The 14,127-nt window shown below is 39.5% G+C and overlaps 1 protein-coding gene across 1 annotated transcript; it reads right to left on the bottom strand.

Moving 5' to 3' along the window:
- Positions 1-3,727: 3,727 nt before the first annotated feature.
- LOC114632315 (prothymosin alpha-like) lies at positions 3,728-4,082 on the bottom strand. The gene is made up of 2 exons (XM_028780852.1): positions 3,868-4,082; positions 3,728-3,833 (listed from the first exon to the last, which is right to left on the bottom strand). Exons 1-2 carry the CDS (start codon positions 4,080-4,082, stop codon positions 3,728-3,730), a joined length of 321 nt encoding a protein of 106 aa, XP_028636685.1.
- Between the last annotated feature and the right edge of the window lie 10,045 nt (positions 4,083-14,127).

A 14,127-nucleotide genomic window follows, 5' to 3' on the forward strand; every position in this document is an offset into this window, starting at 1 on the left:
CCCCCCCCCCCACATTTCTCCTCACCCTCTCCTGTCCAACTCAGTTCCCTTCCTCTGTCTGCCTCCTGTGATTATTTTGTTCTCCCTTCTAAGTGGAAGTGAAACATCCTCATTTGGGCCTTCCTTCTTGATAAACTTCTTATGATCTGTGGGTTGTGCCATGGGTTTTCTGTAAAATTGGGCTAATATCCACTTATCAGTATGCACATTCTTATGTATGTCCTTTGGGGTGTGACTTACCTCACTCAGGATGATATTTTCTGGTTCCATCCATTTGACTGAAAAATTCACTTTTAACAGATGTATATACCCTATTGTATAAATGAACTACAATTTTCTGTATCCATTCTTTAGTTGAGGGACATCTGGGTTGTTTCCAGCTTCTAGCTATTACAATTAAGGTTGCTATGAACATGCTGGAGCATGTGTCATTGTGGTATGGTGGGGCATCTTTTGAATATATGCCCAGGAGTGGTATAGGTGAGTCTTTAGGTAGAGCTATTTTCAATTTTATGAGGAACTTCCAGATTGATTTCCAGAGTGGCTGGATAAGTTTGCAAGCAATGGAGGAGTGTTCTTTCTTCTCCACATCATCTCCAGCATATGCTGTCAAGTGAAGTTTTGATCTCAGCCCTTCTGTTTGGTGTAAGGTAGAATCTCAGGGTTGTTTTGTATTTGCATTTTTTGATGATTATGGACACTGAACATTTTTTAAAGTGCTTCTTGGCCATTTGAGATTCCTCTGTTGAGAATTCTCTGTTTAGCTCTGTGCCCCATTTTTTGATTTTTTTCTTTTGGAGTCTAACTTCTTGAGTTCTTTATATATTTTGGATATTAGGCATCTATCAGATGTAGGTTTAGTGAAGATATTTTTCCAATTTGTAGGTTGCTGTTTTGTCCTATTGACAGTGTCCTTTGCCTTACAGATGCTTCTCAGTTTTATGAGGACCCATTATCAACTGTTGATCTTAGAGCCTGCACCATTGGTGTTTTGTTCAGGGAATTTCCCCCTGTACCAATGCATTTGAGGCTATTTCCCACTTTCTCTTCTATTATATTCACTGTATCAGGTTTTATGTTGAGTCCTTGATCCACTTGGACTTGAGCTTTGTACAAGGAAATAAAAATGGATCAATTTGCAGTCTTCTACATGCAGTGTACTAGTTAGACTAGCTCCATTTATTGAAGATGCTTTCTTTATCCCACTTGATCATTTTGGCTTCTTTGTCAAAGATCAAGTGTCCTTAGGTGTGTGGGTTTATTTCTGGATCTTCAATTCTATTTCATTGACCAACCTATCTGTCTCTGTACCAACACCATGTGATTTTTATCACTTTTGCTCCTTAGTACAGCTTGAGGTCAGGAATGGTGATTTCCCCAGAGGTTCTTTATTGTTGAGAATTGTTTTTTGCTATCCTGGGTTTTTGTCTGTTCATATGAGGTTGAGAATTGTTCTTCCTATGTCTGTGAAGAACTGTGTTGGAACTTTGATGGGGATGTATTGAAATGGCCATTTTTTTGCTGTGTTAATTTTTCCCATCCATGAGCATGGAAGATCTTTCCATTTTCTGAGGTCTTCTTATGACATATTTCTTTTTAAAATAATTTTTGTCAACTCCATGAGCACTACATCTACACCTCTTTCACTCTTCTACTCTTTCTTAGTTCTGTGTTTGAATTCATAATTGCTTCTTCAATTTTCTTTATTTTATTCGTGTGTACACATGAGCACACATTCATGCATGCATGTATATCAAGCCTATTGAGTCCATTTGCCACTGTTTCTTAGATGGCCGCTTGACACTGTGCAATCTCTGAAGAAACACTTTCTTGGTGCACACCGTTTTTCCTTCTCACAACAGCCATTGACTGCTTGTAAATCTACATCTAGAAGTACAGCTGTAGAATAGCCTTGTCCATGATGCTGCATCAGCTCTTGTCATTATGATGTTCCTGTTCACACAGACACATTGTTGAGATTTTATTGCTGTATTTTCTCTGGACCATGACATATTTTTTAGTAATCTAAATCAAGTATTAAGAAAGGTTAACAGTATTGGCGAATTAAGGCTAACAGTCTTTCAGTGTACCTTCCAAGTGGAAAACATTTTTTGTCATTTATTTATTTATTTATTTACACTCCAGATTTTATTCCCCTATTCCCATCTACCCTCTAACTGTTCACATCCCATACCTCCTCCCCATCCACCTGTCTCCACGAGGATGTCCCCCCGCCACACACACACCCCAAATCCTCCACCCAACCAGACCACTAAACTCCCTGGGGCCTCTAGTCTCTTGAGGGTTAGGTGCATTTTCTCTGATTGAACCTAAACCTGGCCGTCCTCTGCTTTATATCTGTTGGGAACCTCATATCAGTGGGTGTATATTGCCTGGTTGGTGGTCCAGTGTCTGAGAGATCTTGGGGGGTCCAGGTTAATTGAGACTACAGGATCGCCTTCTTCCTCAAGGCGATCTTCTTCAAGCCTTTCCCTTATTCAACCACAAGGGGCAGCAGCTTCTGTCCATTGGCTGGGTATAAATATCTGTATCTGACTCTTTCAGCTTCTTGTTGGGTCTTTTGGAGGGCAGTCATCATAGCTCCCTTTTTGTGAGCGCTTCATAGCCTCAGTAATAGTGTCAGGCCTTGAAACCTCCTGATGAGCTGGATCCCACTTTAGATCTGTCGCTGGACCGTCTTTCCCTCAGGCTCCTCTCCATTTCCATCCCTGCAGTTCTTCCAGACAGGAACAACTATGGATCAGAGTTTTGACTGTGGGATGCCAACCCCCTCCCTCACTTGATGCCTTGTCTTCCTGCTGGAGGTGGGCTCTAAGTTCCCTCTCCTTACTGTAGGGCATTTCATCTAAGGTCCTGACAGTCTCTCACCTCTCAGGTTTCTGGTGCATTCTGGAGGCTCCCCCAACCTCTTACCTCCTTAGGTTGCCTGTTTCCATTCTTTCTGCTGGCCCCTGGGGCTTCAATCCTTTTCCTTCACCCAAGCCTCCCACTATTAATGCATGGGGTTCAGTGTGTGATTTTACTGAAGGAAATCTCTGAGAGTCTAAAATCCAAGTCAAGATTTTCAAAGGGTCATTTTAGGAGACTGTGTCTTAGCAATAAATGGAAATGAGGGTGAAGAGAAATATTAACTTTGTATACTTAAATGCATAAAATTCTTACTTTGATACTTAGTCTGCATATTTCTTTTCCTTGTCAGTTTAGTCCACATAATTTGAGGTAAGTATCACATTTGTGCAAAGTATTTTGCATATGTATCTATTGCAAGAATATACCAAGACAGAGCCATTTACTAATCTGTCTGGCAACATCAGGGCAACTTGGCATGTTAAAAACTACTACTTCCATGGGCTTCTCTGTGCATTCACTCTAATATACTCATGAGACTCCAGTGTATGTCTTAAAGAATTAAAATACTTGGTTGTAAACTGTATGTCTCTTAAAAAAAAACAACTGTAATCTTGCTTTATAAGCTAATTTGTAATTAACTTTAGCACTTACAATATGTAAGTTTTAATTACCTCACACGAAGGACAGCACTTTGTATCCTCGGTCTTTGTCAAGTTTGTCAGTTATGTTCTGTAGTGGTACACGTTCCTCATACTAATTGGTATTTTTCTCATGGTATGTAAGGCTCAATTTAAAAAAAAACAAAACAAAAAACTTTTAGGTCATTATGAGTAAGGTTAGCTTTTCTGTTCGCTGTCTAGTCATCCTCATTAATCTTCTCCTTCTTAGTGTCAACATCATCACCCTCATCATCCTCAGCTACCTGCATGCTGGTGGAAACCTCAGCTTCCTCATCTTCATCTCTCACCTCCCTCCTCCTGCTTCTCCTCCTCCTGCTGTTCCTCTTCCTCCTCCTCCTCCTCCTCTTCCTCTCTACCTTCTTCTTCTTGTTCATCTACCTCATTGTCAGCCTCCTGCTCCCCATTTTCCTCATTTTGAGCATTCCCATTGGCAGGTGCATCTCTTCCATCCTCTGCCTCCTCCACAACTTCCTTGTCCTTCAAGTCCTTGGTGGTGATCTCGGAGCTGGTGTCCACTGCCGCGTCTGACATGGTGGGGCACGCCATTCACCCTCCACTTCCTGTCCCAGAATTTAAACGTGGTCACCTTCAAGTAGAGAAGCAGGCCCCGCCCACATGGGCAGTGCCACCCACAGAAGACTTGTGCTCTCTACCACCCTACTAAAAACCACAACATGAATTGGCAACAGGGGAGGAAAAAAGAGCCAGAACTTCCCAGGCCCTGCTTTTTTTCTGAAAAATACTTTAAAAGGAAAATTGTTTGTATTTTTATTTATATTTTATATTTTTGTACATGTTATTAGGATTCAGCCATTTTTAATGATAACAGGTGACCAAAACAGACTTCAGAGAGTTTTCTGTCCTGCTTCAGACTTTACTTGTGGTGTGACCATGTTCATTATAATCTCAAAGGAGAAAAATAAACCTTGCAAAAAAACCCTAAACAACAAACCAATCTTATTCTGAGTATTCCAGTAACATTTTTGTGGTTGTACCTAGCTGTACTATAAGCAGTTGGTTTGTATGACATGGTTAAAAAGGCTAAAGATAAAAAGATTTGTTTCTTTTTGTTTTGTCCATGAAGTTGCTGTTTGTTTATTTATTTACTTATTTACTTATTTATTGCCTGTTTGATGTATGTGTGAAACAATGTCCAACAATAAACCGGAATTTTATTTAAAAAAATTTATATGTAACCTCTGTCACTTTGTTAATCTGATTTATGAAGTTTCTGTGAAATTATTTCACCCATTTTTATAATAGTGTTTTATTCTATGAATTTGTGTTTATTACTAAAACAAATAATTCTGTCAATTATTTTTACAAATATTTCCTTCCTTCTGTGTCATACTTTAAATCACTCCAGCTTCCCCACTTTAGAAGTGTTGCAATTTTATCAAAATCAAGCATTTATCAAACATTTACTGTGTCTCTTGATCCTTTTGTTCAATGCTGACATTGACAACGGTCGACTTCATTTCATTTTTCTCTCCATTTTTTTTTTTCTGATAAACGGTGATAGTTTTTGATCTGATTTCAACAGCAGAACTCTATTGAATATAAGCTTTTGGCCCTTTATCCAATCAAATCACATTGATGTCATTGACCAGTAGTACTATCTGATGGATATTCTCATCAAGCTTGGCAGGGAGGGGCTTGTGGGACCATAAATAGAGATGATGGGAAGAAACAGAACCAGAGAAACCACACCTGCCTCTCACTGCAGATTCCCTTGCAGCTATTTGGCCTCTTTGGGGGGATATTATAAGAGATCTTTTCCCCAGTACAGGTAAAACTTGAAAGATATTTGGTAACTAAAGTATCAGCAATGAAAATAGATTCACGGAACTTTCCCACATTCGTGGCTTGTCAACGGAAGCAGTTATAATACTGAAATAAATTCTAAGGCACCAAGACTTTCTGTTGTGTTTAATTCTCTATCCTTTCCTACACCATTCTGATAAAACTTTTGCTTGATTATTTATTTCTTTAACTTCTTTGACTATTCATGCAGTTCTTCATTAACTAGGGAGGATATCTTTAGACACATTCTGCTCTCTTGACTTTTAAAAGTTGCATTACTTCTTTTTAAATTTACCTAGTAGATTTTAGTTATAAAACATGTTTACCAAACACAGAGGTCTAATCTTGCTTGTGGTAAGTAGAGGAATGACTATCTGTTGACCACCAAACGTGACCATGCCAGTAGCCTGTAAATATGCTACCTTAAACATCAAAGAGCAAAACACTCTACAGATATGTTAAAGGTCGAGAACCTCTTTGGGGAGTTTGTCTTTCATTTGCAGGCATACGAAACTTAAGCTCACAAACTTTAAAAACAGAAGGTTTTCCTGGCAGTGGTTAGGGAGAGAAAGACAGAAATAAGATTCTATGATTTGGAAAGCTGGGGAAAGGTGCTGCAAGCTTGAAAACAACCAACCAACCAACCAACCAACCAACCAACCAACCAACCAACCAACTACAAAGTCTTAAGCAAGGACGGGTTTAGTTTCGCTTACAGTTTTAAAAATTCTGCCCTTTATAGTGGGAAAGCCATGCAGGTGGAACTGGCCTGGGCATTGGCACCAGGATCTTTCAATTATAGAAGTGAAGCAGAAATGTACTGAAATTAGTATCAATGCTCATTCTAAGTTGTTGTGGAAGATATTTAAAATGGCAGCATTCAATCTGGCTTTTCTTAATCAGCCTCCATGTTCCCGACTATCCTAGGCCTGTGACCACAAGCAGTGGTGGCGTACTGCTGCTGCCTGGCTCAGGCCGTCCTCCCAGGCGGTGAGAGACACTGGGCCCTGCCACCTACGAGATGCCATTGTGGGAGATGGCTCTGCCAATCTTCCATGCTGTCTCCACAAGGCTGGGCTGAGCCCAGACCATCCAGCCATCCATGCGGTATCTGGTATAAACTGAGACTCTAAGGCTTAGATTATCTAAAGCTTTATAAGTTCGGAAATGCTCAAATTAACAAGATGCCCATACAATTGGAGTTATTTCCCAATTAACTAACCTAGATATAAGTTGTTACCCAGGACTGCTCTCACTCCAAGTGTGGTTCTCCATCTTCCTACACCTCTTCCTCTCCTTGCTCCCCCTCATCCTTCTCCTCTTCCTCTCCTTGCTCCTCCTCATCCTTCTCCTCTTCCTCTCCTTGCTCCTCTTCATCCTTCTCCTCTTCCTCTCCTTGCTCCTCCTCACCCTTCTCCTCTTCCTCTCCTTGCTCCTCCTCACCCTTCTCCTCTTCCTCTCCTTGCTCCTCCTCATCCTTCTCCTCTTCCTCTCCTTGCTCCTCCTCATCCTTCTCCTCTTCCTCTCCTTGCTTCTCCTCTTGCTCTCCTTACTGCTCCCAATTTCCCACTACACTTAGTGTCCTATGCCCACCAGCTATCTACTCTAAAAAAGTTCCACAACCTCTCCAAACAGCCTACCACCTGAGACAACATACTCAAGCACATGAGTCTGTATTTCACATTCAAACACTTAACATGAAGTCTAAATGAAATAATAGGGTGAGCAGAGGTAAGAGACCTGGACAGTAGAGTACAACAAAGTGCACAATAAGATGCTCTTTCAGTATTTCATTTACAATATAATCCAGCGTACTTATTACAATTGTCCGTATCAAGAAAACTATTTTTTTTTCAGCGTTGTGATTTAGCGCCTGAATTTGTGCTGTGGACACAGTTGAATTTTAATAAAATTATATATGAGCTTCAAAACCTTTCTTTTTATTGTTATTTGCTATTATTTTAACATGTGATTTTAAGACAACATTGAACATACACACACACACACACACACACACACACACACACACACACACGTCTTATTCATGGAGACTCTCATTTCTTGGATATTTATACAAAGCCCTCTGAAACAAAACTGCAGAGATTTGCCATGTTGGAAATAAGATTTGAGGATTCTGGACACTTATATACAAGTAGATGGTACAGTGAAATGTTTCTGGCTATTACTGCCTGAGTATCTGAAAGCTTTATCTAATTCCACCCTGAATTTCAACCTCATCATTAGAGAGAATGTCTTGGATGATAAAGGAAGCTTTATGCCATTTTCTTTTAAGAATGTAGTGTCTACATCAAGTTCAATATGCTGTAATATTTCAAAGCATCTGATTTTAGGTGATTGAAATGTGAAAAAAAAAACCAGTCTTCAGCCACTCCAGTTTTATTATAACTAGGAGCAGATGTTCAGCAATATAAATTAATTAACTCCACTTTTTATTACTCTGATTAGAGTATTTAAAACCTTTTAATAGATAATTAAAATTTTATATTCTTTAATTTTAGTTTATCATAAAATGAGTGATTTTTATTCTTTTGGATGCTATATATTAAATTTTTTTCTAAGATTTTTGATGAAGATAAAGAAAAAAATCAAGCATCATGTTCAGTGCAAAATAATTTATTTATTATTGTTCATGAGACATTTCAGATTATTAACATCTGCAAACCCTATTTCTGAAAGAGACACAATCTTTCAAAAGTCAAGGTTTTCGAAGCTTCCTTTTCAGTCCATGAATGAAATGACCAGGGGACATGATTGGTAAGATCAGCAACAGACTGTGTTCGTGTACCAGATCCTCTGCCGTGGTGCATGGATCCTTTCACCTTACGTAGATTTCCTTGAACTCACTAACTCATAGTTTATGTGGCAGTACACTACTTTTTATAAAATTAAATAGTACATTTTATGAATAGACAGAAGAAGAGCCCTGGTTAGGGGGCAGACACCAATCAGAAATGGCTAAGACTAAAAACTCAAGTGACAGCTCATGTAGGAGAGGACGTGGAGAAAGAAGAACACTCCTCCATCGCTGGTAGTATTAGAAACTGGTACAACCACTCTGAAAAATCAGTCTGGCAGTTCCTCAGAAAATTGGAAATAGTTCTACCGGAAGACCCAGCTATGCCACTCTTGGGCATATATCCAAAAGATGCCCCAACATCACACAAGGACACTTGCTCCACTATGTTCATAGCAGCCTTATTTGTAATATCCAATAGCTGGAAACAACCAAGATGTCTCTCAACTAATGAATGAAGACAGAAAATGTGGTTTATTAACACAATGAAATACTATTCCACTATTAAAAAGGAGGGCATCATGAATTTTTCAGGCAAATGGATGGAACTAGAAAATATCATCCTGAGTAAGGTAACTCAGACCTGAAGGATATGGATGATATGTAATCTCTGAATCATGGATATTAGCCAAAAAGTACAGAATACCTAGGACACAATCCACATACCTTAAGAAGAACCCTCAACAAACAGAAAGGCCTAAGAGAGAGAGGGGGAGGGGATGGGAAAAGTAGAAAATGATCAGATATGGGGCAGGGCAGGAGAGAAGCCCAGAGGGCCAAGGGAATGAATGGAGATAAGCAGCATGGAGAGGGGAGGGGGGGCCCTCTTGAAAACACCAGAGACCCTGAGAGGTGAGAGACTCTCAGGACTCAGTGAGGGTAGCCTTACCCAAAATGTCCAACACTGGGAAGAGGGAACTCAAAGAGCCCGCTTCCAGTAAACAGACAGCGCCTCAAATGGAGGGACAGTGTTATTAAACCACAGTCACAATTTCTGACCCAGAACTGTTCCTTTCTAAAAGAACTGCAGGGACAAAAATGGAGAAGAGACTGGAGGAAAGGAGGACCAATGACTAGCTCATCTATCTAATGGGAGGTCATTAAGGCTTGACACAATTACTGATGTTATGATGTGCTTACAGAGGGGAGACTGGCATGGCTGTCCATTGAGAGGCCCTACCAGTAACTGACTGAGACAGATGCAGATACTTACACCCAACCATTGAACTGAAGTTGGAGACCTTATGATTGAATTAGAATGATGATTGAATGGGAGAGGGACCCCATAGACAGACCAGCAGTCTCAACTTACCCAGACACCAGGGAGCTTCTAGAGACCGAACTACCAACCAGGAGCATACAGGGGTGGACTGAGGCACCTGGCACAACTATAGCAGGGGTCTGCCTGGTCAGGCTTTAGTGGGAGAAGATGTGATTAATCCTTGGGACACTTGAGACCCCAGAGAAGGGGTCCAAGGTAGAGAAGGAGCACCCTCTCAGAGACAAAGGGAGGAGAGGAATGATATGAGGAACTGTGGGAGGAGTGACTGGAGTGTGGGCAATGACTGAAAATAAAATAAAATAAAATAAAATAAAATAAAATAAAATAAAATAAAAGATTAAAAGCACACACAAAAAAGAACAAACCTACTGATCGGAGCTTAATCCTCTCCTGGTTGAAGGAGAGAATTAGTTTTCATAGTGATCTTCTGTCTTCTACAAAAGTAGAGTGTACTGCATGTGTGAGTGTAGATGCCTGTCCACATCCATGAATGAACACACACACACACACACACACACACAAATGTAATAAGAAGGATCCTTAAACTTTAAAACTTTACATTGCCAGAGACCAAATTATAATAGTAGTGGTTCTTTGTGATATTGGTGTAGCAGTTTTCCTGATATATATATTACTATAAAATAAAAAATGAGAATAAAAATATCAGATTTGATTGTAATAAAAGTTTAACTGAGCCAAAGGAAGAAAGGAAATATTTCCTAGCCAAAACTGCATCTGCACATGCCTTCATCTTATACTTCTAATACCTAGCACATGTGAAAAATAAATGGGGATTATCTGCTATCAAGACTGTTATCCCTTTTTACAGAAACAGCAGTAGGCAATGCTATGGCTTTCTGAAAGGTTTAAAAATAGGTAGCCAAATTTTTTTGTGTCAACAGCTTTAAAAAAAATCTAATGAATTCAGAGTTAATGCAAATTCCAATGCAATTCTTACTCTCCCTCCACCTCTCCACACAGTATGTAAGACTGATTATGACTAACTGTATCCTGTTAGAAATGAGCTTCTTTCCCTTCACGTGGACATGTAGGCTCCAGGGCTTTATTCTTTCTCTACAATTATTTGATTGACTTGGTTTCTATTTGGTTCTGCTTTGTTGTGCTATGACTTGTAATGTTGTGCTATGTCCTGCAATGTTGTTGTGCTATGTCCTGTAATCATATAATCATATATATATATATATATACATATATATATGTGTATATATATATGTATATATATGTATATATGAATGAGAATTTATACTCTAAACAAAAAGTTTGTATTCTACAAGGACACAGTCTCTCTTTTCTTTCTGTGTAGAAGTAGAATACTGAATGCCAGGTGGCTAGGCTAGAAAGTAGATTTCTTCTTGTGAGTGTGTGTGTGTGTGTGTGTGTGTGTGTGTGTGAGTGTGTGTGAGCATGTGCATGCCAGCCAGAGATCTACTTCAGCTTATGTTCCTCGTCTTCCATCCACATTTATTTTTTAGGTTTTCTGATCAGTGAGCCTCAACAATACACTTGTCTCTCTAGAACTGGGATTTACAAATGTACATTTCCATGTTCAGTTTTACTTTTAATGTTTGTTCTGAGAATTGAACGTAGGTCCTCATGCACAGCAAACACTTTCCCGACAAGGCTCTCTAGGCATATTTCCCTTTTTAGCCATTAGCAAATCTGATGACTCGGACTAAAAGTTTGATTGGAATTCACCCACAGTTTGATACTCAAACTTATACTACTATAAGTTTATGAATAATATTTTAAACAATATACAGAGTATTATATCTAATCAATTATTTCTTAAATTTTGTTATTTGTGTGTGTATATGAGTGTTTTGTGCATGTACACACACCATTTGCATACATGTCTGTGAAGTCTGAAAATAGCCTCAATTCCCACGTGAGTGGTGTTGCAGAGAGCTGTGAGTTGCTATTCGTGTGCTGGCAACTGAACCTTGGCCGTCACAGAAAGAGGCAAGTGTTCTTAATTGCAGAGCTATTTTTATAGTCCCTGTTGAATGGATTCTTTTAAATATTATTTAAATGGTATTCAAAATGACTTCAGTTTTCATGTGTTAGGAACCCAGCAGAATGATTTAAGTACGTGCCAAATTGAAACACACGGAATGGAGGTTTGTCACAAGATGGCCTTGCTCTGTAGTGAACTGAAAATTAGCAAAAACTATAATGTCATAAAAATGAGCCAATGGAACTAACCTAACCTGCCATCCTTTTAGTTAAGGACTTTCCACAGCCAATCATGAGAGCCTCACATCCAGCCAATGAGCAGCTGGAAGCTTAAAATGTGACCCTGTGAGGCAAATATACCCTATCACGCTGTTTCTGTGTGCCACTTCCTGTTTATGGGCTCTAATTATGTGTATGCTGGAGAGGGATATTTGGAGACACTTATTCAGAAGGCAGTCCATTCAAGAAAATTTGTCCTCGATCAAAAAAATTGTTAAATCGAGCTAATTTCATATTTTATTTTATCCAGCTTAATGATGATCATAACTTCCTTTTAACATATTACAGCTGACACAACTTCCAGTGCAGAGAGGAGCAAGGCTTATGCTAAACTTCAGTCCACGAACTGACCTAGGAATGAAGATCCCGGGTCCCATTCCCAGAGCACACATGGTCACTCACAACCATCTAGAACTCCAGTGCCAGAGGGAACTACTGCCCTCTTCTTGTCTCTGTGTGTCCAGGTACATATATGCAAGCAAAACAACCACGAGCAGAAAAGAAATTTAAAAATTTAGTAACTTTTATTTAAAATGTAGTTTTCATTGAATTAAAATAAATAATAAGTGCCTAATTTGTAAAGATTTGTGATTTTATTTTTCCCAATTTTATTTCTCTTTTGTGTACGAGGCTGTTATCCCACAATGCATGCAGATAATCAATGGCATCTTTGGGCTGTCAGTTATTTCCTCCTACCATGTAGGTCTGGGGTTTAATCAAACTCATGTTAGTGGGCTTTGCAGCAAGTGCAATGACTTAGGAGGCTTTTTGCTGGTCCCCATGTTTGGAATTTTTGACGCTAAGTGATATCATATCCAGCTAATGCAGTGTATCTCACAAGGTAGTAAGAGTGAATGGTGAGTCCATCTACTTGAATTCTTTGTTTTGGTTTACAACTTGTGTGGCCACGTCTTTATGATATCCTTGTATTTGTGCACTGAGGTAGCTAACTGCTTGGAAACATGAGTTGATTTTCTTCCATGAGTTTAGAACTTGTAAATGCAGGTAACAAAGCACGTGCTCTGATGACTTAAGACTAGTCCCATCAAGGAGCAGTGCTGCTCAAGGCTTACCAAACTTTTCAGGTAACAAAGGAATTTTACAGTGCATGGTGCAGAGAGAGTTCTTAGCAGCAGGGAGAGTCTCATTTGAAGCAATGATGCAAATGGATAATTATTTCTTATGTTTAATTTAGAATTACGCATGTGTCGACATTCAGGTGCATTGTGTTTGTTTGTGTGTGTGTGTGTATGTGTGTGTGTGTGTGTGTGGAGAGAGAGAGAGAGAGAGAGAGAGAGAGAGAGAGAGAGAGAGAGAGAGAGAGAAGGAGGAGGAGGAGGAGGAGGAGGAGGAGGAGGAGGAGGAGGAGGAGGAGGAGAAAGGCAAAGGTTGTTGAGTATGCTCCATTGCTTTCCATCTCAGAGATTTTCACTGTTTATCCCCAGAGATTCCCCTGCCTTCCTTGTACTGGGATTACAGCTGCATACCACCACTTCTACATTTTAATGTGGGGACTGAGAATCTAAATACAGCTCTCCATAATTGCACAGTAAGCATTTATAGATCTCTCCAGCACCTTGATTAATAGAAGGATGCCCTTAGTTGCTGTTATTCTCCTAAGGTCGAGTTGTTAGTACTTTAGCGTCCATTACTCAATATTAATGAATGAGAATAGCAGATCCATGAATGTTTTTCTGTACGTTAGAGAAAGAAGAAATGACTTGTTAATACATTGAAAAAAATAGTTGAGGCCTTTATCTGCAAGTTCCAGACAGTATTCAAATGCTTTAGAATTCAGCCAAACCATTAAGTACTATTTCTTGAAAAGACATTGCTTTCAACAAATTATACACTTACATTGCCACTGAATCAGAATTTATTTTCATTAGTGAACAATATCCAAGATCTCACACACACAACTGGAATGAGCAGGCCTAAGAAAAGCAGGTCAGACTTGAACTCTTCTTTGTTCCTCAGCGAATGTGTGTCCTTCCGTTAGGTCTCCCTCCTTCCCCCCCCCCCCGCCCAAGACATAAGCTATTTAATTCTGATTTTTAAAGAGCAAAATAATTTACTATATTGAAACAGCTCATTCATCACATAAACCATCTGATTCTGTCACCTCAAGTGCTTGTTAAATCACTTCCAGCTGCTACAATCAAGGGCCAGGTACTTCTAAGGTCTGACACTTTCTGAGTTCCATTACACCTGTAAGTATGGTTCTTCAATCCAATTCCAGCCTTCGTAATAATCAAGTGCCCACTCCACTTAACTTCAAGGCAACTGGGAACTTAGAATTCTCCATATGTGTCTGTATCTGATTTTCAATCAGACCTCTTCATCCCAAACCTGAAAGGTTCTGAATAGCTACGAAGGAGGAGGAGGAGGAGGAGGAGGAGGAGGAGGAGGAGGAGGAGGAGGAG

Source organism: Grammomys surdaster, unplaced genomic scaffold, assembly GCF_004785775.1.
Source record: "Grammomys surdaster isolate TR1022 unplaced genomic scaffold, NIH_TR_1.0 373, whole genome shotgun sequence".
Taxonomy (NCBI): Eukaryota; Metazoa; Chordata; class Mammalia; order Rodentia; family Muridae; genus Grammomys; species Grammomys surdaster.